We start from the raw sequence: 26,334 nt of genomic DNA, 5'->3' as shown, positions 1-26,334 counted from the left end.
TCCCTATAACGTATAGTTTACAGCATTAGCAGAGATCATTTTTTTATCCTTAAGAAACTTTTAATTATGATTGAATTAATTTAAGACAGAGACACAATTTGTTCAGTAAACTACTGTTTAATAAAAAAGCAATTTTGCTTAGTTTTCTCCCCCTGCTGTACCGAACCGAACCGTGACTTCAAAACCGAGGTAGAACCGAACCGTCAGTTTTGTGTATCGTTAGACCCCTATCAACTACTGACAGTAGATCAGATATAGTTTTAGTCAGAAGGGTTGCCACAGTTTTCTAGTGAACATTTTTCCACTAGAGGGAGATACTGAGTAGAAAAATGTCCCATTTTCAATTTTATTTTCTTTAGCATCTATCTTGCAATCAGTAGATTTTAAAAGGGTTACAGATACGCCATTTGATTATCTATATCTGTGTGAAGCTGACAGCAGAACAATAGGTGTCACCATTATCACATGTATCACTTACTGATGTAACAGATATATTTAATCAGCATTGGGGTTGAAATGATTGTGCTATGTGTGAAACTGCACATCTTGAAGTGACTGTGATAGGATGCTCTTCACGCAGTTCAGGTGTCACATCCTGTCTTAGACCTGTACTCTCAAACTGTGGTTTTCCCCCATAAGCATGAATCATAAAGCAGCAGGATGTATGTGTGTACAAGTGAGTGTATCACACACTTACACAAGAGCTGCCAGCGCTGGCCTGTCTTCACCCTGTTGCCACCGACATAGTGAACAGACATTATGGCGGCGCTGACAGAGGTCCCATTTTGCCTCAAAGGTAAGATTCTTATACAATACTTTCAGAACATGCTACAGAAATGAGTGAATAACTTGTAGGTTTGTTTATATTTGATCATACTATGGCATTATAGTACAGTGCTTAGATTAGTGATGTGCAGTTCTGCATATATGGATCTATGCTTGATTTACAGAAGACATAACTCAGTATCTGAAGCCACAAAGGGTTCAGTTCATGAGTTTGGTGCATCTCAACCAGTGCAAGGGACGAGCAGAGAGCAGAGTTTTGGTACGTCAGCCGCTAACCCTCACAATTTTGTAATATTGAATGTATGTGTATATATATATATATATATATATGTGTGTGTGTGTGTGTGAAGACTTCAGATGCAAAAGCCTCTAGGTGCCATCTGAAATTTTCTTCTAAAATGAGCATTTTCATGAAGCTTTTATGTTTAGTTTCAGTAATTTCACTTTAACGGCAATTAATTATATATATATAATTGTATTTAATAAAAATTTAAAACAAATATGAGGAAAAAATTAACGAATTTCAGAATGTCGTAGTATTTGGTTTGTCGCCCGTTTGCTTTAATGAGAGCAGCACTTGAGCTGCATGAACTCTACAAGTTTGTTCAAAACCTGACGATCATGTTCTCCAGCATGATCTGAGAATGATATAAAAAGAGAATCTTGTCTGTACAAAGAATCACATGATTAGTGTCATAAATTCATTTGAAAACTCTAGATTCTCCTCAGTCTCGTCAGTAATACTGAATTACTTCACTGTCGACTGTGATGTTCATCTTTCTCCACACAATATAAAGCAGCGCTCACTGCTGGTGCAGAAATGTGCAGAGCATCAGAGCAAAGATCTGCTTGCACAGTCAGCACTGCATTGTTCGTTTCTGAAACTGTTCATTTATCATTGAAGGGCTGCATGCTTTTCTCAGTTTAATGTGAAAGAGTAAGCACTGAAAAGGCCACATTATGTTTTGTGGTTTTGCCAAAAAATATTGTTATAAAAATCAGACCAAAAACAATATTTTTAAGTAGGTTGCTGAGCCATAAAACTGAAAGCCACAAAGACTGAAAACAGATTTGAGAGTACAACTGATAGGAAGTAGCTAGATGTTGTTATGAGCTCTTTTTTGTGTACCAGCAGATGGCGCTAGACTCATTTACACTGTTCTGTTCTGTTGTGTTTTTGTTCTTTGACAGGTGATGTCTCAATGGAGAGCTCATGTGTTCCACAGCAAGCAGCCAATGAAGGTGGGAAGCAATATAATTTGTGACCCTGGACCACAAAATCAGTCATAAGTCACATGGGTATATTTGATTTGTAGCAACAGCCAACAATACATTGTATGGGTAAAAATGATCGATTTTTATTTTATGCCAAAAATCATTAGGATATTAGGTAAAGGTCATGTTCCATGAAGATATTTTGTAAATTTCCTACTATAAATATATAAAACATTTATTTTTGTTAAGGACTTCATTTGGACAGCTTTAAAGGCGATTTTCTCAATATTTTGATTTTTTTTGCACCCTCAGATTCCAGATTTTCAAATAGTTGCATCTCAGCCAAATATCGTCCTATCCTAACAAACCATACATCAATGGAAGGCTCATTTATTTAGCTTATGTGATGTATAAATTAAAAAAAAAAAAGATGACTGGTTTTGTCACATTTGCTACTGTATCAGAGAGCGCATAGATCTCACACCAGGACTGTAGCAATCATTTTAACTGGGGAGATGTTCTTTCCTCTACTTTTAGATGTTTCTATGTTTGTTGGCACACTTTGTGGGGAGATAAGCAGTTATCAAAGGCCAAAGACCAGTACACACATGCATACAGACTTATCGAATTGTTTCTACACCGCTGTCTAGCACTGTTTTTTAAATATATATATATACGGTCAAACCAAAATTGTATTCAGACACCTTGAACATTTCATTCATTAATACAGTTAAAAAAATGGTAATAAAATATGACAAGATTGTCATATGTTAATTATGTGAGATAACACTTAAGCAAAACATGGTCAGGTCAAAGTGTCTGAATAATTTTTGGTTCCAAATTTTTATCAATTTTACTGGTAGTCCACTGTATGAAGAATTTTTAGGGATAATATGTCACAGTTTACTTTATTTTGCTATCCTCACTTACATAAATGAACTATAATGTCCTTCACCCACTAGTAAAAATATCAAAAATGTCTGAATAATTTTTGGTTTGACTGTATATAAATTCATATCACAGTGATCCCAAAATGTATTTGGACACTCAAGTCACACTGAAAAATGTCTAAATGTCATTCCATTAGATACAAAATATCAAATCAAGTAGCTCTCGATTTAAAGATAGTATACAAGCACATCTTTCAAGCAAAACATTTCCAAGTTAGCCAATATACAGTTATATTAAAAACATATATTGTTCAAAATAATGACAAAATATAGCCTGAAAATGGTAATATAAAGTTTAATAAAGTTGTTAATAAGAAGTCTTTGCAAAAAATATTTTCAATTTTATTTACCCTAAACAGACAAACAAACAAACAATAAATTAAATTACAATAAAAAATAAATGAAATAAATACATTTTAAATTAAATTTAAATAAAAAATTTGAGAAAATGCTTAATATAATTTGTTTGCAGATTTCTTATTGATATTGTGTTTTAAAATGAAAATTAATTTCATGCTCAAGTGTGGTTTAAAGTGAAAGTTCACACAAAAATTAAAATTCTCTCATCAGTTGTTCCAAACCTGTGTGAGTTTCTTTCTTCTGTTGAACATAAAAGAAGATATTTTGAAGAATGCTGGTAACCAGACAGGTGACAGTAGCCACTGACTTCCATAGTATGGAACAAAATATCTTCTTTTGTGTTAAGCAGATGGCAGAAATTCATACAGGTTTGGAACAACTTGAGGGTGAGTAAATGATGACAGAATTTTCATTTTTGGGTGAACTATCCCTTTAAGTGTCCATCTATGTTTTGAGCCCAATCTGCATCAGAACAGGGTTATTTTATGGGGTATTTTAAAATTAAATACTTAAAATTCAAAGTAATGTAACTTACATGACCACATAGCACTGTTATACTTCCCATTCAGAACATTAGGTACGCAAAATGCATGCTTCTATCATTCTAGAGAATAAGGAAATTGTCAGAGAGCCAAAAAAAAAAAAAAAAAAAAAAAAATACCAGATAACCTTGAACAGTGAATTGAAACTGTGTACTGAAAATATGCAGCTGATAAAACAAGCGGTAGGTTAGAAGCAGGAGGGTCAGTAGGTCATGTCCAGTATTAACTCAAAGTGCTGTAGGGGGGAATATTTCTTAGCAGAGCTCCATTACACTTTATATTTCCTCTGAGTGATATTTGTTTCATGCGTATGTCTGCCGATGTTAGTACAAACAGCTTGATGTGAGTTCATAACTGAGGATTTTGCAAAAGATAAAATGACATACTCATTTAAGAGTTGATTGTATTTCTTGATTTGTGAAAGAAGGGCTATTAGCTATTAGCTTAATGGAGTGTAGTGATATGCAGTTAGATACTGAAAGTGCATGACTCAATACTAGTTCCTGTGGAAAAAAAAATACTCGTTCCGAAGCTCAACTTCTGTGTTTGAGTTTCAATAAATGACCCAGCCTCCCTGACCCCCACTTTCTCTTCTGTGTTAACTTGTGAGTCACTGTATTTCCAGTGTTATTTGCTGCATATACATGTCAGAGTATGTGTGCTGTTTACAGCGGTCCTGTCTCTTGCTGCAGGTGGAGAGTTCCTTTAGTTATCTAGAGATCTATGCCATCACCATCGACAGTATTGAGCAGGTAAGAGATCTACAGCTACAACATTTCCATTAAGAATAATAGACATTTAAAGTTGCTTGTTAATCTACACCGTAACATTTGTAGAAGTTGGTAACGCTTTAGTATGGAGAACACATATAAACTATTAACTACGACTTTTCCCTCAATAAACTCCTAATTTACTGCTTATTAATAGTTAGTAAGGTAGTAAGTTTAGGTATTGGGTAGGATTAAGAATGTAGAATAAGGTCATGCAGAATAAGGCATTAATATGTGCTTAGTAAGTACTAATAAATAGCCAATATTCTAGTAATATGCATGCTAATAAGCAACCAGTTAAAAGACCCTAAAATAAAGTATGTTGCTTTGGGTAAAAGCATCTGTTAAATGAATAAATGTGTGCGTGAATTTATAATAAAATGTTTTTTAAAGTCTCTTATCCTCACCAAGGAAATATTGTTACAATTTAATTTTTTTTTTCTGTTTTAATATGTTTTAAAAAATAATTTATTCCTGTGATGGCAAAGTTGAATTTTCAATCATTCTAATATGCTGATTTGGTGCTCAAGAAACATTTCTTATTATTATTATTAATGTTGAAAACAGTTGTGCTGCTTAATGTTTTTGTGGAGACCGTGATTAATCTTTTCAGTATTCTTTGATGAATAGAAAGTTAAAATTTGAAATAGAGATTTTTTGCAACAATGTAAAAGTTTTCACTCTCAATTTTGGTCAATGTAATGCATCCTTGCACAATAAAAAACAAAACAAAAAAACAACAACTTATTGACCACAAAAAAATTAAATGGTAGTGTAATTTTATTAAATATGATTTTTCTCTGTAAATTATGAGATAATACTTTTTAATTATAAAAAACTTTTTCAAAAATTACTATACAAGTATATGCATTATATGTAAAAGACAATGATATGTTTCTACAGTTATCAACATCATAAATCTAGTAAAGTTTTTCATATTTTCATTTTTAAACGCTGCTGCGAGGGTGTTTCTAATACAACGGCCAAGGGATTGACGGAAAATTTCACATCATTCTCTCTTCTGACTGCTGTAATAAATCTCTCGATATTTTTTTCCTCTTTTGGAAAGTCGTGGAAACTCTGTCATGTATTTTTTCTTTTGCCATTGGAGCAAATGGGAGTACAAAACAGAGATTTCTTGCAGTTTCCGTTCACCACAGAAGTTTACCTAACTATGACCTCTGCTTCAAAGAACCCAGGAAATGTGAAAAATGTCCATTAACCCTTTTGGTAACACTTTAGTATAGGGAACATATATTCACTATTAACTATGACTTTTCCCTCAATAAACTGCTAATTTACTGCTTATTAATAGTTAGTAAGGTAGTTGTTAAGTTTAGGTATTGGGTAGGATTAAGAATGTAGAATAAGGTCATGCAGAATAAGGCATTAATATGTGCTTAATAAGTACTAATAAATAGCCAATATTCTAGTAATATGCATGCTAATACAAAATTAGTTAAAAGACCCTAAGATAAAGTGTTACCACAATTTTTTTTACTGTAGTATTTTTAGGTTCTTTTTCTGTTTAAATTGCTAACATATTTATAGTATAATGCAAACATGTAGTTAGAAACGTGGGGAAGTTGAGGTCATCATTCAACTGTGATGTTTTTTTTTTGGATGAGTAAAGCCTGTGGTTTGTGAACTGTCACAAATGTCAAACTTAGTCCAGTAGCATTTTATCTCAAAAGAAAGATCCTCTTCAAATCAGCCAGCCAGTTAGTTATCATCACTTATCATCCCTTACACTTTGATTATGTGTTTGTGAGGTGGTTATTGAGACAGACAAGCAGATCTACTCTCTTAGCCTGATGTCAGTGAGAGACCTGGAAGCTGTGGTCAGCCATGTCACCGCCTCACTTAAGAAGATCTTTCCTGATTCATCGCCAGGGTGAGTGATCTGGGAAACATCACAGCTGATCAAACATGATGTATTTCATTCAACCATTCATTCAGTGCTTTCAAGGAAAAAATATTGTCTAATCCAGTCATGCATTGTGGTTTAAACAAATGCTAATATGCAAATAGTGCAATGCAGCTGACCAAATAAACATGTATAGTTAGGACAGCAAAACAAGTAGGGTTTTCAAGATTGTGTTATTGATGTCAAAGCCAATGTGTCCAATCCAACTCAGTATTTTGGCACAGATGCAAGCATGGACAGGGTGCATGACCTCATCCTTAAAGACTATTAGCAAAACTATGCAAGGTTTTTTCACCATAAATTATGCAGTTCATTTTTTTATCTTAAAGAGTTAGTTCACCCAAAAACGAAAAAAATTCTGTCATTAATTACTCACTCTCATGTTGTTCCACACCCGTAAGACCTTCGTTCATCTTCGGAACACAAATTAAGATATTTTTGATAGATTCAGTGGTTCGGAGCGTGTATCAAACTGCCAAAGTCATGCCCCCCAGTGGTAAACCATTGAAATTTCGAAACACTTATGAAGTAATGAAGCTTCGTTTACTGAAATCACGTGACTTTGGCGCTCCGAACAAAAGATTCGTAAAGCTTCATGAAGCAGTGTGTTTTGTAATCGCCCATCACTAGATATTGTCATAAAGTCATTATTTTGTTATTTTGGTGCACAAAAAGTATTCTTATGCTTGCCATTTCATAACATTAAGGTTAAACCACTGTAGTCACATGAACTGTTTTAAATACGTCTTTAGTAGCTTTCTGGGCTAAAGTGTTATCTTGCTGGCAATGCAGGCCTCACTGAGCCACTGGATTTTAAGAAAAATATCTAAATTTCTGTTCTGAAGACAAATGAAGGTCTTATGGGCGTGAAACGACATGAGGGTGAGTAATTAATGACAGAATTTTCATTTTTGGGTGAACTAACCCTTTAAATACAATTCATATTTTTTCTAATAAAAACATTTTTAACAATCATTTACCCTAAAAATAAGCATATTGTATACATAATATTGGTAAATATAATTTAAAAGTTTCTCTGTAAATTTTAAAACAATTAATACTTTTTACGTATAAAAGCATTTTGACAATTTACAATATAGTTGCATATATTGTCTTCTTAAAAATATAGATACCTTTTAAACATAATTTTTCTGTGGTATTTTTAGATTCTTTTGTGTTTAGGTTGCTTACAGATTTATAGTGTAATGTAAAAATATAATTAGAAACAACTGTGATCTCATACAAATAAATTAAAATTAAATGACCCAGACTACACTCTAGAAAAGGTTCTATATAGCCCCTATTATGCTTTTTAAAGTTTCCTTTGTTTTGGAGGTCTTCTACAATTGCATACATTCAAGATCAAAAACACTTCAGTTTTTTCATAATAATGCATTGCACATCACCTCATTTCTCAAAGAGTTTGAAAACAGTTCATTCGAAGAATCAGTCTTTCTAAAGGTGCTTCATATAGGATCTTTTAGGGGTTCCCATCATGGATTTAAAGGCACAATATGTAAGATTTTTTTAATTAAAATATCCAAAAAACACTAGAACAGTGTTATAAATTTTGTTGACTTGTGTACTTACATTATCCCCGATGTTTCCAAGAATGTTTAAATCCAGACAAATAAGCAATTTTAACCAGGACACGGACCGTGTCCATGCGTCGCCTATCAATGACATCATACCCACGTTATCCTCAATTTCCAGTTTTATTTTGTAGAAACCATGGAAACATCAAACATCGCCGAGCGAACGCTCAAAGTAGCACTATAACAACACACAGATTTATCTAATATGATGAATAGGGCTGGGTATTAACACAAATTTCAAAATTCGATTCGATTTCGATTCACAAGCTTGCAATTCGATTCGATTAAATTCGATTAGATTCAATATCGATTATTTTGTATATATATAAGGAACAGTACATGGCAAATTTTCTCAAGGAAAAAAAATCTCTCAACTAATGCTGTAAACTATACATGGGAATCAGTTCTACATTACTATAATATTGAAGGTTAAAATTAACTGATTTGTATACAAACACTTAAATTAGTGGAAGTTAAGGAAGTTTTTATAATAATAAAGTTAAAATACTAACTTTACAATTATGTAATTATATTTCTACTCCAATTCGTTTTTTGAAATACATTATTTAAATGGTGGCTATTATAAAAACTTGACGGATTTATTCAAACATGCATTAAATATTGAAGAACATCATAAATTATAACAAATGTGTAATATGGTGCATATTTAGCAAAATGCTAGAAAAAAATAAAAATAACTTGCTAAACATGAAAGTATTATGCAATCATTTAAGATCTTTCTCCTTATATATAACCTTTTTGGCAAAAAGTGTACCATAGTGTAGTTTGTATATTGAATATCTGGTGTAAAATCTGGGTCCTGAAGCAGAACCACAACTTTCACTAATCACTAATGACTTAAACCATAAGGTCTTCGCCAATTTGACTCACTTCTTCTGGAAAGTCTTAACAGATTTATCTGCCCACAAATGGAACAAACGTGACCTTTAAAGTACTCATTATCTGATATCATCAAGTGCCAGTATGATCTTTGGGTGTATAGCATGTGGAAAGCTAACGAAAGAATTTGTGTTGGCCGATGTACTTACATTGATCTTACACTTCCTTTATCCCCCTCCATCTTTTTCTTGCTTTCAGGAAATTGCTGAAGAAAGTTCCCCCTGATCTTCAAGAGCGGCTATGCAGTCTTGCCTCCAGAGTTGAAGAACATGTGAATGGAGCAGTTGGACCATGTGGTCAGATGACTGTTAAGAATAATCGCATCTAGATGTTATTTAGATATCAAAGTACTTTCATTTGATTTCTTCATCCTCTTTGGTCCCTTACAGGAGGCTTTTCGGACACCTATGCAGCATTGTGTGATTTCAACGAGTTCCCATGCTGTATGGAAGTTCAGTGGGTATGTTGTAGTCACTACTTAACAAGAATCAAAATGTCAAAGGTTTAGCAATGATGGTTTTAAGAACTGTTGCTTCTGTTTCTAGGATGTTGATAATATTTACCATGTTCAGAACTGTCGGGTGTTCAACCTCATAGACTTCAGTCATTTAGACAGCAGGTATACAATGAAATTTTACAATACTATTTACAATAACTGTTTTCTATTTTAATATGTTTTAAAATGTAACTTATTCCTGTGATGCAAAGCTGAATTTTCAGCATCATTACTCCAGTCTTCAATGTCACATGATCCTTCAGAAATCAGTCTAATCTGCTGATTTGTTGCTCAAGAAACATTTCTTATTATTTTCAATGTTGCAAACAGCTGTGCTGCTTAATGTTTTTGCGGAAACTGTGATACTTTGATTCTTTGAATAGCAAGTTCAACAAAGGACAGCATTTATTTGAAATAGACATTTTTTTGTAACAATATGAAAATCTTTACTGTCACTTTTGATCTATTTAATGTATCCTTGCCAAATAAACTATAATTTCTTAAAAAAAAAAAAAATGTTCTGACCCCAATCTTTTGAAAGGGAGTATTTTAAATATATAAATTGATTAATTAATTCATACATTTTTAATATAAAATTGTCTATATATTTTTGATGTTTTTATATTTCATAATAATAATAATAATCTCTTAAAATTTTAACAGAGACTTGGCTTTAGCAGTGGGCGCTCTGTCTTTCAACCAGTGGTTTACCAAGATATGCAGCAAGGACTTCAAACTGGTATGTATGGATACTACTGGGCCAATAATCACGAATACTGATAAAGAAAGCTGTTAAAGGTAAGGTAGGCAAGCAGAGGCTAGCAAAAGCAAGCTAGTTTTGAAAGCATAAGAACCCACCCTCCCTTCAGAGCGCTCTCCAAAGCCACACCTCCTCCAAAACACATGAACACGCACAGCCAGAGCAGAGTCTACAAAGCGTCATGAGAGGTGGAAATTACCACATGTCTCAAAGCACATAACATTACAATAATGAACATAAATAACTTAGAGATCTGGCTTGTACCAACTGACTGCTGCAGATTCATTTCGCATAATTCCAAGTCTGAGGACGTGAACAGATCTGAGTAGAACCTCAAGGGTTGCCATCTCTTAATTACGGTAATTACAACATGGTGTGAACGCAGCATAAGCTCGTTGTTTTGGTTCAGGGGGAACTGTGTGTTTGTTTGTGTCACTCGGTGACTGTCTGTCTACAACTCTGCTGCATGACCTCATGTAACACGCTGATGACGTGATGTCTGCGCGAGCTTGAAAGCATCGTGGAGGTATGGAAATACATACGTTGACAGGCAGTAGGACATCGTATCATTGCATTCAGACTGAGCGCAATGATTGGACGAAAATATTTTGGTCCTGAGGCTTCCACAGAAGATATATGTTGATCTTTAAATATTTAGACCACTTCTATTATTGATTGCTATCAGGATGTGAAGAGAGTTTCAACCAGTATAACAAAAAGTGTTTATGAAAAACATTGCCTACCCTACCTTTAAATTGGAGCAGAATTGTTGTTCTTGTTTAGACTTGGCTTATTCAGTCATGTCAGACCTCCATCTCCTCTCGCTGCTGGCTGTGGAGAGGTCAGATATAGGCCACTTGCCAAATAATAAACTGCTGGGCTGACCATGACAACAACACAAGAAGACATGCTGAAGGGAGACTTTGATCTCTGCGTGATACAGTATACTCATTTAGATGGAGAGAAACAGAGATATGATTGAAGGATAGGTAGAACAAGGAATTGTAGCTGAAGCCACTTTATTGAACCAATCAAACAAGCCTATTCTTTAATTTTTTCAATACTTTGTGGCTGCACAGATCACAATTCTTCCCACTCAGCATGTTTTAGCATAGTATATCGTACATTCTCAATTCATGTCAATCTTGGTGTGTCTGTTTGTCTCCAAAAACATTGTTTGTTGTTGATCAGCCTCTGTTCTTTGTTCTCAGACCCCTGATGTGCAAGAGCAGATCCTCTATATGATCACCCGGTCCTGTGCTCTGGAGGAGGTCAGTCTGGAGGCCAGCGGACTCAAAATGTGAGCTTAATCAAGACCCTTGTACTTATGAAAAGTTAAACACATTTACCCAGTTTCTGAGTATTACTTTGAAGTAAGTTAACTCTCTTTGAATCCACGATGCAGGGATTTTGCTGTCAAGATGGCCTCCGCTCTTCGGGACAGTTCTGCCTCTATTGTCCATATCATCAACCTGTCTGTCAATGCTATAGAGGATAAAGGTTCTGATGCAGATATTCTCTGTAATCTGAGATTCAGTTTCGGTCTGTTCACATTTTTCTGTGTTATATGCTGATGTTATGATTTCTCTGTTTACCTGCACTCAGGTGTGATTGCTCTCAGTCAGAGTTTGAGCAAATTGTCCCGTGGTCTCAGTCAGCTATACCTCTCCAAGGTCTCTATGTCCCCGAAAGGTGCAGTTTTTATCTCTTACTCATTTTATACATGTCAAGATGCTGTTTCATGACTACAAAAGTAACTGTATTCAAGATAATAAAGTGTTAGTCGCCATGGCATTGCTACCCTAGGCCTGGGCTGTCTGGTTCAAGTTCTTCATCAAAGTACGTCTCTCTGCAACACCCTGACCCACCTAGACCTGAGCGGAAACATTGGCTGCCTGGCCACAGAAGAGGCTACGGTGAGTTTTAGAGAGCTGGGGGGATGTAGGGGCCTGTAGTTCAGATTTGTACTTTTAATTTTAACTGGCCCACAACAAAAATAACTATTTATGTTACATTATAAATATAAAAATATTATAGATACACTACAATTCAAAAGTTTCAGTAAGATTTTTTCAGTTTTTTTAAAGAACTCGCCAAGGCTACATTTATGTTATCAAAAATACAGTATAAACAGAAATATTGTGAAATATTATTACACTTTACAACTGTTTTAATATATTTTAAAATGTCATTTATTCCTGTTATGGCAAAGTTAAGCTGAAACCTAAGTTGAAAAATGTAGGAGCACATTAAAATGCAGTGAATAATAATAAAGGGATACAAGGAGATTTAAAAGCAATTATTAAATTAAATAAAATTAATTTATTAGAATACAAAAAATACAGTAGGTTTTTAAATGTTTCTGTTTCAAACTGTTTAATAATTATATATATATATATACAGTTGCAGTCAAAATTATTCAAACCCCTTAACCTGCAAGACATTTTGCTGCTGAGAACAAAATTATTCATTATTATTCAACAAAATTATTCATATTAGTCTTTGGTTTCCATGTTACCTCTGCTTTCTACAAATTCCACCAGATATTTTCAGTGAGATTTCCATCTGAAGACTGTACAGGCCAAAAAACTTAAGTAGATTTGGATGTATACTTTATGATGGCTGTCCTGCAGGAAAGTCCATTGATCATCAAATTTCAGTCTCCGCACCGAAGGCATCACCATCTTTGCCAAAATGGCTTGATACTTCAAAGAATTCATGATGTCCTTCATACAGTCAAGATTTCTACTTCCTGCAACAGCAAAGAACCCCATAACAAGACTGGACCACCTCCATGTTTGACCATGGAGATGGTGTTCTTCTCATAAGCTTTGCAGCTTTGCCAAATGCCACTTTTGACCAAGAAGAACATAAAAGGCTAATTCGAATATGCTTGAATTCATTTGGACATACCTGTGGAGTTGTGGAAGAATGTTTTATGGAGGGATGTGACCAAACTGGAACTTTTGGACCCATGGATCAGCGGTACATCTGGTGCAAAAAAGGCAAAGCTTATGAGCAGAAGAACACCATCTCCATGGTCAAACATGCAGGTGGTCCAGTCTTGCTTCCAGACTTATTGTTGATCATTGTATGGGGTGTGTTATGTTATATAGATCATTTTCAGTTTCAATGTTCTTCTGTTGTAGAAGTGAATGGACTTAATGATCCAGTACATTACCTTTTTGTTATGAGGGACTAAATTTAGAAAAAAGGAGTGAATAGGAGAACACTTGGGACAGGATGACTTTGAAATCACATGCTTGTCTTGTCTCTGTTATAGAACCTCTTTAAGTTCCTGTCTGCTCCAAATGCAATTTCTCACCTGGACCTCAGCTACACAGACTGCCCTCTAGACACAGTGAGTCCCATCAGTTATATTCTTCATTTTTGTGGTGTAAAATGAATTAGGGAGTCCAATATTATCCAATATTAGCCCATGGGACTGGGAATGTTTGCTGGTTCAGTTGTTTACCAAACAATGCTTAAATTGTTTCACTTCAGTAAAGTATCTGAAGTACCTCTGACTTTTCTCTTTCTATTTTGGTTTCTCTCTAGCTGTTTGTGTCTCTGTCTGCTGGCTGCTGCACTACTTTGAGCTACCTCAACCTCTCCAGGAACACTTTTTCTCATAGGTGAGCCATCAAAAGTGACTTTATGAAGTGTAAGCATCTCTACGCAGGCTGCATGTACATACTGATCTTTGTGGTTGTGCTAGGAAAGTACGAGAGGTCACACGCAGTGTGAGGGATTTCTTTAGCAAGAGCACTGTGTTAAAATACGTGGGATTTGCTGGAACTAAACTACCTCCAGAGGCTCTCAGGTATGGGATTTGTTCCAATATTATCATAAATGTTTGTGTTATAAGCTTAAATCCATCTCCTGTGACAGGCCTTAAATTTAGCATCTGTTTGCTTATGATCTAAATATCTGTAGTTTTGTTTACACAACTGTTCAAAGGTTTGGAGATTTTTTTAAAGAAATCTTTTATGCTCACCAAAATGAAATTTATTCCTGTGATGCAAAGCTGAATTTTCAGCATCATTATTACAGTCTTCAGTGTCACATGATCCTTCAGAAATCATTCTAATATGCTGATTTGGTGCTCAAGAAACCTTTCTTATTGTTATCAATGTTGAAAACAGTTGTGCTGCAAAACAAATCAAATTTTTGAACAGTAGTGTATTTTTAAAAAAAAAATCATTATTAATGTCCAGTGTTAATGTTGTTTAGATTGTTACTACAGGGCCTGGCCACCAACACTCATCTGTCTGAGCTGGAGTTAGACATCAGCTGCTGTGAGGTACACACACACAAACATACACATTGAAATATTGTATAAATCTTTTCTTAAAATTGTGTGTGACGTTGTGGTACGTGTAGCTGAGGTCAGCTGGAGCTCAGGTGATTCAGGAACACATTTTCGAGGCCAAGGCCATCCGCAGTCTGGACCTGTCTGAAAACGGTACAGTCTCTTATTTTATTCTCATTCACAGGGCCAGCACTTTATTAACCCCCCTTTATACCTTCCTCTTTATTTCTGTCAGATTTATTATATTGCTCTCACTGACTGTCTCTTTCATAACAGCACTAGAGGGGTTACAGGGTCTCTACTTACATATGGTTATAAATCATATCTGATACATGGAGAGATGGAGGCATAAATTAATCTGACTCGCTGTGTGGGTGCATTTGTCCTCTCGCCTCTCAGAAAACCTCTTCTTTTTATAAGATAAGAAAGAAGTAAATGGGTCTGTTGTATACATCTGTACAATGACCTGATAATATTTGCAGACATTTACTGCATTTTTTTGGCATAGATTCTTTAGGGAAAATCTGTGGATAGAGCTTATCTTGTATTTAACCTGGAATATTACTTATTTCATTGAATATATGTTTGTAATATGAACTAGATATCTGCTTATTAGAAAATGTGATGGTTCTCGAAGCAACTAGTGTTGTTTTTTAAGACAGAAGCTCATGAAAATTTTGAACCCTAAGAGAAGATGGAATCAGGCCATGCTATTTTTATAACCCAGGAGGAGACGAAGCAAATATAGGCATTGTTGTATTGGCTACATGAGGAGAAAGGCTCAACACATCAGTCAGAATAGCACATGACCCACTGGACCCACACTGTGCCGCTGCAGGGCTATCATCACACCTGTCTGAACACATATACAAACACGCACACAAAGGAGGGAGAGAGAGGCTAATGTCAGTGTGAAATAAGTGAGAGAGATTTTTGAATTGTAAGAGGTGTAAACATACATGACTGGGGCACTGGAAATCATTTGACACTTGCAGTGATCGTATTAAAGGTGCTGTAAACAATTTATGGAATGGTATGCATAAAGTAATCCTAATTCCTTCAATATATCACTGAAATAACTGTTCTGAAATGCATTTCTGCCTGTCATTCATTTTGAGTCAGTCCATATATGGGATATCAGGACTTGAGAGCGTGATAGGTGAACTTTGATACACAGTTTGATAGGTGAGCGTTTTTGTTTGGGCAGGTTCACACAGAACACATTTTTGAGTTTTTTTTAATTGTTTTTCTGTATAAACATCTTTTGCATGAGCGCCACTTTTTCAAAATGCCATGTCATATTAAAATAAGCACAGCTTTTAAAACATGTCACAAGACCATATGTAATTGTCATTCCACTGTGCTGTGTCTGATTTTCCGTTTTGCATCTTTAAAACATACTAATATTTATTTTCATTCTTCTAGTACTCATTTCTTAGATACAAGTACTTATTCATTAGATACTAGAACTTATTCATTGGGTACTACTAAGTAATAGATACTATTACTTATTTCTTACTAGTACTTATTTATTAGATATAAGTACTTAATCATTAGATAGATACTAGTACTTATTCATTAGGTACTAGTAAGTATTTAATAGATACAAGTATTTATTAGATACTAGTACTTATTAGATACAAGTACTTATTAATTAGATAATAGTAAGTAGACTTTTGGAAAATCGCAAAAAAATAAGCTCTGTGTTTAACAAAGGGTTATGACACTTACACGTTTTGTCTATCAAGATAATCTTTACAAGTTAACTCAACATTTATACATTTTGAAGCCTAAATAAAGTCGTCAGATATAAAAAGCTAACAGTAGGATATAAACGGACTACAGCACACCATGGTCGCGGATCAACGTCACCACCACCAAGCTTCCTCAAACTTTATTTAGAAAACAACTTTATTTAAAAACATGTTCGCTGATTATGATCTGCGCTGTGTATGAATACTTACCCACTTTTTCATGAGAAATACTGTCCAAATGTCTTGTTTGTCATGATGACGCCTAAAGTCCCTGCCAAAGGAAGTAGCCTCTTTTAGCAATTTGTTAGCAACCGCTTACTCAACCAATCATCCTAAAAGAAATGGATAAAGAAACAAAAAGGAAGTTGCAGATGGCTAACATGACTTAATAATAAAACAAATCACAATTAATAATTCGATTTTTCTCTCTCTCAGGTTTTGAGAGCAATATGGTTACTTTAATTCTCTCCATTGGCCGCAGTCACTCTATTCGACACCTTTCAATCGGACGCAATTTTGCCATGAAGTCTAGGTAAGTGCCATGTCGCCTAGGTATGGATTCTTCTTCTTCTTCTTTTTTTTTTTTTTTAAATGATGTGTGTAATTTTGATTGTTAGATTGGTGGTTGTTTAGGAAACCAGTTAAATTTCAACATGGTTGTGCTAGTGGTGCTGAAATTACTAATTTCCTTTAAAATGTTTTTGATCCACCTTTCAGACAGTCTATCCTTCTCACTTTCTCCACCTATTCTTCCTTTTCGTTTCATTTATATGAGGCATATTTCCCTTTTCTCTTAGAGCTCTTACAGATGTGTTACACCGCCTTGTACAGCTAATTCAGGAGGAGGAGTGTGTGAGTACATCATTTGTAATATCAGAAACACTACACACATACACACACACTTTCCATTATACTGGCCTCAGTCATATCTACAGTCACCCTATCCCAAATGATATGAGTATTACTGCAAAATTGGATCACGTCCCCCATCCACCATAAATACGTACACCAGAACATCCACCTACAGACCACAGCTCTCACATAACATAGAGAGTAGGAAGAGCTGCTCTCTTTGGCTCAGTTAGCAGTGGAGATGTGTGTTTTTGTGTGTTTTTTTTACTAGAACCACCAATAAAGAGAGAAGGTCCACAGAGACCCCCCCCCCCCTTCATTCCTCCAGCAAGCCCTGAATTTTAATTACCCAGAATCACTCTCCATTAAGGCACGCCCGGGCTCAGTAATTACACAAGCAGCTCTGACTCAAAGATAGGACTCATTAAAACAAACTCTCAACTTTATATAACTTTATCCACATTAATGGGAGCATTTATGCTCTCCAAAGAATCAGCGCTGGCCTCTCACGACCCAACCTGCTCAGTCGATACTGTTTCTATAGCTAATGAGACTTGATAGAAATCTTAATGAGACTTACAGCCAAAGGTTAATGACTACATAAAGTGACTCTGAATGTACGATCAATGGAACTTGATAAAGAACATGCATATATGATATGTGCATATGGGATGGATAGTGACCTTTTACTTTTTTTCACACTTTTTAGCCACTGGAGTCTCTCTCTGTATGTGACTCAAAGTTGAAAACAGGTACCACCATCCTCATCAACAGCCTGGGAAGCAACGCCAGCCTGTCCAAGATTGATATCAGTGGAAATTGTATAGGTGACACAGGAGCAAAGATGCTAGCAAAGGCCCTCATGATCAACACCAAGCTCAAGTAATTTTACATATACACATGGTGACTTGCAGTTTGTTTTTGCAGAATTGGACATGTTCCTGGGCAGAATTTATAGTTAATTATAGTTTGTTACAATAAGGTCTCATTTGTTAACATTAGTTAATGCATTAACTAACATGAACTAACAATGAGTAAATGTAATTTTACAACATTTATTAACCTTTGTTAATGTTACTTAATAAAAATGTTCATATTCATGTTAGTTGTGCATTAACTAATGTTAACAACTTTTGATCCTAAAAAATGTATTAATAAATGTCAAGATCAACATTAGCCAAGACTAATGAATTCTAATGTCAACAAATGAACCTTTATTGTAAAATGTCACTGTTGTGCCTTGTTTTCTGACAGAACGCTGGTTTGGGACCGGAACAATGTGACTTCTGGAGGATTTATGGATGTGGCCAATGCCATGGAAAAGTGAGAGTAACCCACAGACCTACAGGGATTTTTTCAGTGACTTGTATTTGTTAAAAAGTGTGTATTTCTTGTTTCTTTGTGTTCAAACAGGAACTTGACACTACAGAACATGTCCATTCCAGTGAGTGATATTCTTCAAGCCTATCGAAACACCCCAGAGAAGATGGAGGAGGCTTTACAGAAAGTTAGTTCTCATTTGCAGTGCTATTGAAAGCCGGGAGAACAGATGATGATCAGATATAACTGACTCTTCTTGTATGCGTACATGTAGATCCAGGCTTTTTTACGCAGGAACAATCAGAGACAGTGTGCAGCGGGTGAGGAAATGTGTCATCTGCAGCATGGATTGAAGACCACTCGCTCTGAACAGGTTTGGTTGGATATATTCTTCCTATATGCCATTTTAATTATTACTGCTTATGATATAGTAGACTGTAATACTAAGGGTGCAGATCGTAATGAAAATGTGTCTGTCTCTTTCTCTTTGTGCTCAGTTAGTGCAGGATCTCTGTAAAAAACTACAGGAAAGTGTGCATCCTTTAACCTGCTATAATATACAAGAGGTGCAGTCGGACATTTTGCTTGCAGAGGAAGCGCTTCAACATGCAAAGACAGCCATTAGTGTATGAGATTACACATCTACATGGTTTGCAATATTACAGATTCAAAATTTGATCATTTTATTTTCTACTGTTCAAAAGCTTGGAATCGCTTAGATTTTCGTGAATGTTTTTGAATGTTTAGTGCTCATCAAGACTGCATTTATTTGATCAAAAACCCAGTTAAAACAGAAATATTATTACCACTTAAAATAACTGCAGTTTATTTGAATATATTTAAAATGTAATTCATTCCTGTGATTGCAAAGCTGAATTTTCAGCACCATTACTCCAGTCTTCAGTGTCACATGATCCTTCAGAAATCATTCTAATATGCTGATTTGGAGCTCAAGAAACATTTCTGACTATAATTAATGTTAAAACTTTGTGCTGCGTAATATTTTTGTGGAAACTGTGATACAGTTTTTTTCAGTATTCTTTGATGAGTAAAAAGTTTTATATGAAATAGAAGTCTTTTGTAACATTGTAAATGTCTTTACTTTAGGTTTTGATCAGTTTAATGCTTTCTTGTTGAATAAAAGTACTAATTTCTTTCTTTTTTTAAAAAAAAAATCTCTCCAAACTTTGAACAGTTGCTAGTGTACGAGTCATTCCTGTTATGCAGTACTATTTTTATTTTTTAAATATACTTGTAACAGGGTACACCAGATTTCAGAAATGTAGAATATGTAACAAGACACATATAATGAGGACATTAAAAATGCACTGCATAGTAGTAATGATGGATATATTTTTCTGTTTCAAATTTCCATAACAGTGTAATGATGCCCTAACTTGTGATGTTTGACATTTGGCCTTGCCTCTCAGTCTTTCGCAGGACTCTATGAGTTGGGCAGAGCTCCCTCTAGTGGTCACATGCTGAAATGCATTCTCAATGACGCAGCTACAGCCCTGAGGAGCGAGATCACTGAGGAAATCCAGGTGAAGTTTAGTCATGTTTTTTGGGTGTGTGTTTGCATACAGAATTCTCTGTAGTGTCTGCTATGTAGTACGGATTGCTTTAGTGGAGGTCGCTGTTATTCAATGGCAGTACAATCAATTTTTTTTTTTTCATGTTGTGCAGGAACTGGCAACGGCAATGCTGCAGTCTGCCCAGCTGACCTGCCCCAGAGTCGTCCAGAGGTCAAGTGTCAGCGAGCAGCTGGCAGATCGTGTAGCTAAGAAGACACGTCAGGCTGCACACTTCATTCAAAACACAATGCAAGAGGCAGAGAACAGCATCAAAAACAAGCTCAGGTGGGACGTTCATCACTATAAACAATGTTAAATACGTACCCCCCCCCCCCAAACATATATATATATATATATATATATATATATATATATTTTTTTTTTTACTCTTTGCTCTCCTCTCTCATTCTTTCTCAGTGAACTGAAACTGTCTGTCAGTGTCTCTCTGGTGGAAAGTATAATTGAGGAAGTTCTTCAGGATTTGTCAGTGGCTCAGGAGAAGCTGGTGAGTGTTTGCATTTATGAATGTGTATATTGTGCACATGAGAATTGTGTGTGTGCGTATATGACATGCAACATATATCTCTCTTGCTTTCAGGACAAGCATATGAGGGAGTTTTCCCAGTCCACCAATATCAAGGCCAATGTTCCTCAGCTCAGAGTGATGGAGCATGAATTCCCTACAGATGATGTAAGATTCGTTCTAGCATTCTGATCCGCCACTTACTCACGACTCTTCCTTTGATTTTGATTTTCAACATACGCTAACTCTCATAAGTTTGGGGACAGAATTTTTTTTCTTTTTTGAATGAAATGACTAATTCTGTTAAAGGTACTCTAATCAACTTTTGGCCCTCTCACGGTTAAAAAACAAAACTGCATGCATTTTGCGGAAGAACATTGTTTTGGTTGTGTTTCAGTTCTGTGTGACTATGAGGATGAATATGGTCATCCAACTGCTCATAAAGCATTCACTACTAGGCTTAAGAGATATAATCAGGATCTCAAGCCAAGTAGCTGAAGACGTTACTGTAGCTATACCCATTAATAGACTCAATACTCCCTTAAAAATAAATTCCAGTGCAGCGCTAAAACAACTATAATAAAATGACCCTTCACAATAGATAATGCTTTAGAATGAATTCTGTTAGAGAGCTACATATGGCAGTTTATCTGTTCAGTAAAATACCTTACTCACCTGCTGAGTAATAAAAACTCCACGTTGCCTTTACAACATTTCAAATCCCTCAGTTCTCGCCACCTCTGAAAAGCCAAGCCAATGTTGATTCTTGTTTTATTACGAGCTCTGACTGTCACGTTCTCTTTTTGCCAGCAGACTCTTCTCTATTCTGCATTTTTTAAAAACAGGTGATTCCCCATAGGTTCGTAGGTTTATTAAACTTTCTCCCTTGTTGTGACAACTAACCTACGCCACTCACACACCATGCACACTTCAAAGTAGCCGGAGGAACTTTTCTCTGTTTACAAATATCATGAGACACGCACAGGCGAGTGACATATGCATGCAATTTCCCACTAAAACAATCCCATCAGGTCTAAAATATAAACACTTAATATAATAGGCTTACCATAGTGAATCAGGGTGAATCAGACAAGAACACATTTTAGAAGAAGGATCGATGATGTGTTGACTCATTATTTAAATTCATTCAAAAATGATTCAGAAATTTTGTACCAGAATTTAGAGTTTATCTGTTTTATAATCTGAACTCTATTATAAATTCAAATTGTTGCAGTAATGAGTTTGATTGCAGTTTTTCTCTCTGTGTGTCCATAGTACGTCCCCGTCATCTGGAGGAACAGCTTCCACTCCCGTAGCATCCGTCCCGCCCCTTCCATCAAAAGTAAGTCTCTTGTGTCTTGATGCCGACAAGTGCTTCTTTCTTTCTTGCCATTTGTCTCTGCTTTTGCACTCCTAAATCAAATGTGATTGGGTGTAGCGTACACTGGGGACACCGTAGATGCATGTTACTTGAAAGCTTATTGGCTGTAAAAAAAGACCTGGCCCCACAGATGTTGAGGTCAGAGATCTGTTTAATTATACAGTCATCAAAGATGTCAGAACAGGAGGGGTTAAAGGCTTATCAGTGCTCTTATCTGAACAAAACCAGCATGATATTATTCACACAACCGATCAAATGTACTGTCAGTTTCCCGGTAGCAGAACACTTGCCGCAATTTGTTTATTGATTTTTTTCCCTTATCATATATTTTAGTAATCATCATAAATTAGGTATCATTTGAAAGCTTAAAATTCATCCTGTGAAATTATATCCTCCATTTTGAAATTGGAAACTGCGTTATCATGGAAATCCAGCATGAAAACCAGCATGATTCACTTCAACACCTTTTAGCGGGCTTAATTTTTATGATATAAACTTTAAATTTGGAACACAACTTGGTTAGACATACGGCATTGATTTAGCAATTTTAGAGTCCAAATTATTTTGTAAAATATGTATTTTGTATAAAATAAAAAATGTTTAGTGTAATGTTTAATTCAGCATTTGCTTTACGGTAACATTAAACTTCTATACATTTTTTTTTACACTTTTTTAAAGTGCTTTCACTTCTGCAATAATTTGCTGAGTGTTTTCTTTAAAAAGAGACCAACCTTAGGTCTGTATTACAAAGCATTCATGAATTACAACCGTTTAGGTTCAGAATGATCTATGCTCAAAAAGGGGGGTGGCAGTTAAAAGGATATGGTCAGGCAGATCTTATTGAATGACAACCATTACGATAGCACATGTAAACTGATTTAATGACAGCTCAATGTGTGATCAACTTATGCAAATTTGTGAAATTGAGTGTGTATGTAATGCAGTATTTACTGTAGTAGTGCATATGTGACATCAAAAGCGTGCTTTGTAGTTTGAAGTCCTGGTTGTGAGAGCGGGATCCCCCTCTCATGGGATTTCCCCGCCCTGTCTAATTGGTCGTCTATCTGTGGTGTGTGTGTGCGCCTGAGACAGCGGGGGTTTGATTTTGGGAGGTCCCACCCTGTCTCTACTATATATAATCAGCTGTGTAACACACTGCTGGCAGCAGCTAACTGGAGCATAGCCCTGTTACTCTCACACCACTGAGCCCCTCAGACGAGGGAGGAGGGCCACCCGCTTACAACCATGACACAACCCCTCCCCCAGTCCCACACCCTTCTCTTCTTCTGTTCTTTTGTGTATACCTGTCCTCTTATCAGGACTCTTTTTCTCATTCCAGTCACATTTCACCCCGAGATAAATTGGATGAAGAAATTATAATATGCTCAAAGAATATAAAGCCTGGTATTAGGACCATTTTTTGTATTGGGACATTTTTATTATCATTACTGTAATGCTAAAAAAACAAATCTCACTATTAACTAGTTGCTTATTAGCATGCATATTACTAGGATATTGGCTGTTTATTAGTACTTATAAAGCACATATTAATGCCTTATTCTGAATGACTATATTCTACATCCCTTAACCCTACCCAATACCTAAACTTAACAACTACCTTACTAACTATTAATAAGCAGTAATTAGGAGTTTATTGAGACAAAAGTCAGTTAATAGTGAGAATTGGACCCTAAACTAAAGTGTGACCAAACTAATTTATGTATTTGTTTTTAAAAATAAATTAATTCTAAAGAAATTGATCAAAAGTGACAGCAAAGACATTTATAATGTTACAAAATAATTCTTTTTCAAATGAATGCTGTTATTTTAAACTTTCTATTCATCAAAGTATCCTGAAAGAAAATAATCACAAAAATATTAAGCAGCACAACTGTTTTCACATTGATAATAATAAGCCTATTAGAATGATTTCTGGAGAATCATGTGACACCGGAGACTAATGGATGCTGCATAGGTATAAATAATTGCATTAATAACAGAAAACTTTTTTTTTTTTATTGTAATAATATTTCACAATTTTTCTGTTTTTACTGTATTTTTGATCAAATAAATGCCGCCTTGCCAAGAGGATTTATTTAACGTTTTTGGATGTAACAATTTTTGGAAGTATTTGTTTTTTTTGCCGGTTAATTGTACAAAATGTATTTCAGTGTTTGTTATTGTAATACAGTAAAATATTACAGTAATGAGAATTGTCACTGAGAATAATCAAGAATCATACTACAGTAAAAATGTGTGGGAGAAATGCTTAATCATCATAAAAATAGTGTCACAGTGCAAAAATCTGTAATCCTCTTAAATTAGACGCAAACTATAATTATAAATAAATTATACTGTATTTTTATTGATTATTGATTTTTTGGGAAAACATGACATTCGAGACATGTTTTTGTGAGGTTCCCCTCACAGCCTGCATCTGTCATGTGGATATTCTGAACCTTTCGTGATGTCCAGCTTTATCTTCCTCCTTGCCTTTTCCTGCCTTTTTCACTGATCTTTTACGCTTCCTCTCGTATCCTCTGCTGCATATCTGCAAATCCATCGCTCCCTCCTTAACTCTCAATCTATCTCAATCTATTTCATCCTCTTTATGTAGATACACACATCATACAGGCTTCAGTCTCACCCCTCCCTCACTATCTCCCTCTGTTGTCCCTTATTTCCTTCCTCCCTCTCTCTCTCTGCAGGTTTGTTAGATGTGGAAGGGGAACAGCAGGCGCGTGCGGCCACATATCCCCAGCAGGAGGTAGAGGAGAGAGGAGGGGGAGGGCCTCAGGTCTCCAGGGTAGGAACGGAGGAGAGGAGGCGGGCCTTGTCGTTGTCGTTGGCGACGGGGCTGTCAGTCACCGCGGCAGGCCAGCTGAAGCCAGGAAGCCCCTCCTACTTAGGGAGAGAGGCGGATGCTGCTGCCGCTCCCGCTGCTGCTGCTGCCGCTCTTAGCAACAGAGAGCCCCGGCGCTCGGAGCCTGCACCTCCTCAGCCCCCTATGGACCTGCCCATCGAAGGCCACACACTGAGGCACTACACCCGCTCCAGGCCCAGACCCAACCGCCGGAACAGGCAGCCTCCCAGCAAGCCGCAGGTAAGACGGCAGAGCGGCCGCTCGGGAGGGTCGGGAACCGAGAAGAAAGGAGCATGGGAAGGGTTTTGAGAGGCTGAGATGGGGACGCTGCTGGTAGAGAGAGAGGGGGAGGGAGGCTGCTTTCTGACGGCACTGCTCAGGTTGGTTCGTCTGCAGCAACCCTGGCTCCTCCAGGCTCTCTCTCTCCCACCATCTCCTCCACTCCATCTTCTCATTTTTTCCTTTCTCTCGCTCGCAATATGCGGCGAGAGATGCTCAGGGAGAGGGTGCCGCTGTGGTGGGTTGAGATTTTTTGGGTGTTTCCTCCACTGCCATTTTCAGTGTGTGTGTGCATGTGTCGTCGTGTTTGTGAAGCTCAGCTGGGCGGTGTGTGTATGCTGTCAGAAAGGGGCACAGTATCTGTCCACTGATTATTGCCGTTTGTGTTTGGTGTGACTGCTGTAGCAACTCAATTATTAATGTTCTCAGATCAAGGAGGGTTTCTCCCTTTCTTTTCGCACCCTCTTCTGTCATCAGGAATGGAGGATCCCTCTATTTGTGGCATTCCCAGGGTGTGCGATCAAAATCAGTTTATTCGGTTGTGCATGGTATATAGGAGAAACAATGTTTAATTTGGGTTGGCGTGTGACAGTCGATGCTGCAACAACCGTGTGTGGTTGCACTGGCACACTGCGATTCTGTTGAGTCCGTCCTGTCTTTCCTGTTGAGTCGAGACTAATGTGAGATATTATATCCTCACTGCGGTGTCTTCATTATGTGAGTGTGAGATGGACAGAAAAGAAAAGAAAGGCAGAGGATGTATTTTTCCTCATATCTGTGTGTATCCACTTGTACATCCTGTGAATGGCCATTTGATAAATGGTTGCCATAGTGATAGGCTTTACAGTGTTCTCAATTGTAGCTGCTCACACACACATGCCTTTACACTGTTGTGTGTGTAATGTGCTCCTATGGCATGTGGCCTGTTTATTGATGCCTCTATTGTGAGGTGTGATGTGTGCGTCTTTGATGCTGTGTGATAAAGGTGCTATTGTGCCCTTACATTGTGATTGTGGCAAATCTGTGTGGTTGTCAGGTATTATATAATCACAGGTATGTTAAAAACTACTCTGTTGAGTCATTTGAATCACATTTTCTTTCTTTGCCGCAGAACTTTGGTAATTTTATCTCATTTTGGCATTAATTAAATTGTTTCATTGCAAAAAAAAAAAGTG

General features: G+C 36.3%; 1 protein-coding gene across 2 annotated transcripts in view; it reads left to right on the top strand.

The window, feature by feature from the left end:
- The first annotated feature begins 647 nt into the window (after positions 1-647).
- Positions 648-26,334, top strand: part of carmil2 (capping protein regulator and myosin 1 linker 2) — a 41,812-nt gene continuing 16,125 nt past the window's right edge. Inside the window, exons 1-31 of one of the 2 annotated variants that reach the window (XM_051870469.1) lie at positions 648-796; positions 951-1,045; positions 1,978-2,028; positions 4,546-4,605; positions 6,396-6,517; positions 9,244-9,341; positions 9,435-9,505; positions 9,591-9,664; positions 10,205-10,280; positions 11,513-11,601; positions 11,707-11,801; positions 11,907-11,993; positions 12,108-12,217; positions 13,585-13,662; positions 13,860-13,936; positions 14,020-14,124; positions 14,535-14,604; positions 14,685-14,766; positions 16,803-16,899; positions 17,165-17,219; positions 17,929-18,101; positions 18,474-18,542; positions 18,633-18,726; positions 18,814-18,912; positions 19,037-19,165; positions 19,970-20,083; positions 20,226-20,398; positions 20,531-20,618; positions 20,712-20,804; positions 21,912-21,978; positions 24,726-25,120. In XM_051870469.1, the coding sequence (XP_051726429.1) occupies positions 760-796; positions 951-1,045; positions 1,978-2,028; positions 4,546-4,605; positions 6,396-6,517; positions 9,244-9,341; positions 9,435-9,505; positions 9,591-9,664; positions 10,205-10,280; positions 11,513-11,601; positions 11,707-11,801; positions 11,907-11,993; positions 12,108-12,217; positions 13,585-13,662; positions 13,860-13,936; positions 14,020-14,124; positions 14,535-14,604; positions 14,685-14,766; positions 16,803-16,899; positions 17,165-17,219; positions 17,929-18,101; positions 18,474-18,542; positions 18,633-18,726; positions 18,814-18,912; positions 19,037-19,165; positions 19,970-20,083; positions 20,226-20,398; positions 20,531-20,618; positions 20,712-20,804; positions 21,912-21,978; positions 24,726-25,120 (3,123 nt within the window). In that variant the 5' untranslated portion in view covers positions 648-759. The remainder of the gene's footprint in view (positions 797-950; positions 1,046-1,977; positions 2,029-4,545; positions 4,606-6,395; positions 6,518-9,243; positions 9,342-9,434; positions 9,506-9,590; positions 9,665-10,204; positions 10,281-11,512; positions 11,602-11,706; positions 11,802-11,906; positions 11,994-12,107; positions 12,218-13,584; positions 13,663-13,859; positions 13,937-14,019; positions 14,125-14,534; positions 14,605-14,684; positions 14,767-16,802; positions 16,900-17,164; positions 17,220-17,928; positions 18,102-18,473; positions 18,543-18,632; positions 18,727-18,813; positions 18,913-19,036; positions 19,166-19,969; positions 20,084-20,225; positions 20,399-20,530; positions 20,619-20,711; positions 20,805-21,911; positions 21,979-24,725; positions 25,121-26,334) is intronic. The other variant, XM_051870468.1, reaches the window with a different exon arrangement.

The sequence above is a fragment of the Ctenopharyngodon idella genome, chromosome 18, assembly GCF_019924925.1.
Source record: "Ctenopharyngodon idella isolate HZGC_01 chromosome 18, HZGC01, whole genome shotgun sequence".
Classification (NCBI taxonomy): Eukaryota; Metazoa; Chordata; class Actinopteri; order Cypriniformes; family Xenocyprididae; genus Ctenopharyngodon; species Ctenopharyngodon idella.
This window is presented reverse-complemented; position numbering and strand designations above follow the sequence as displayed.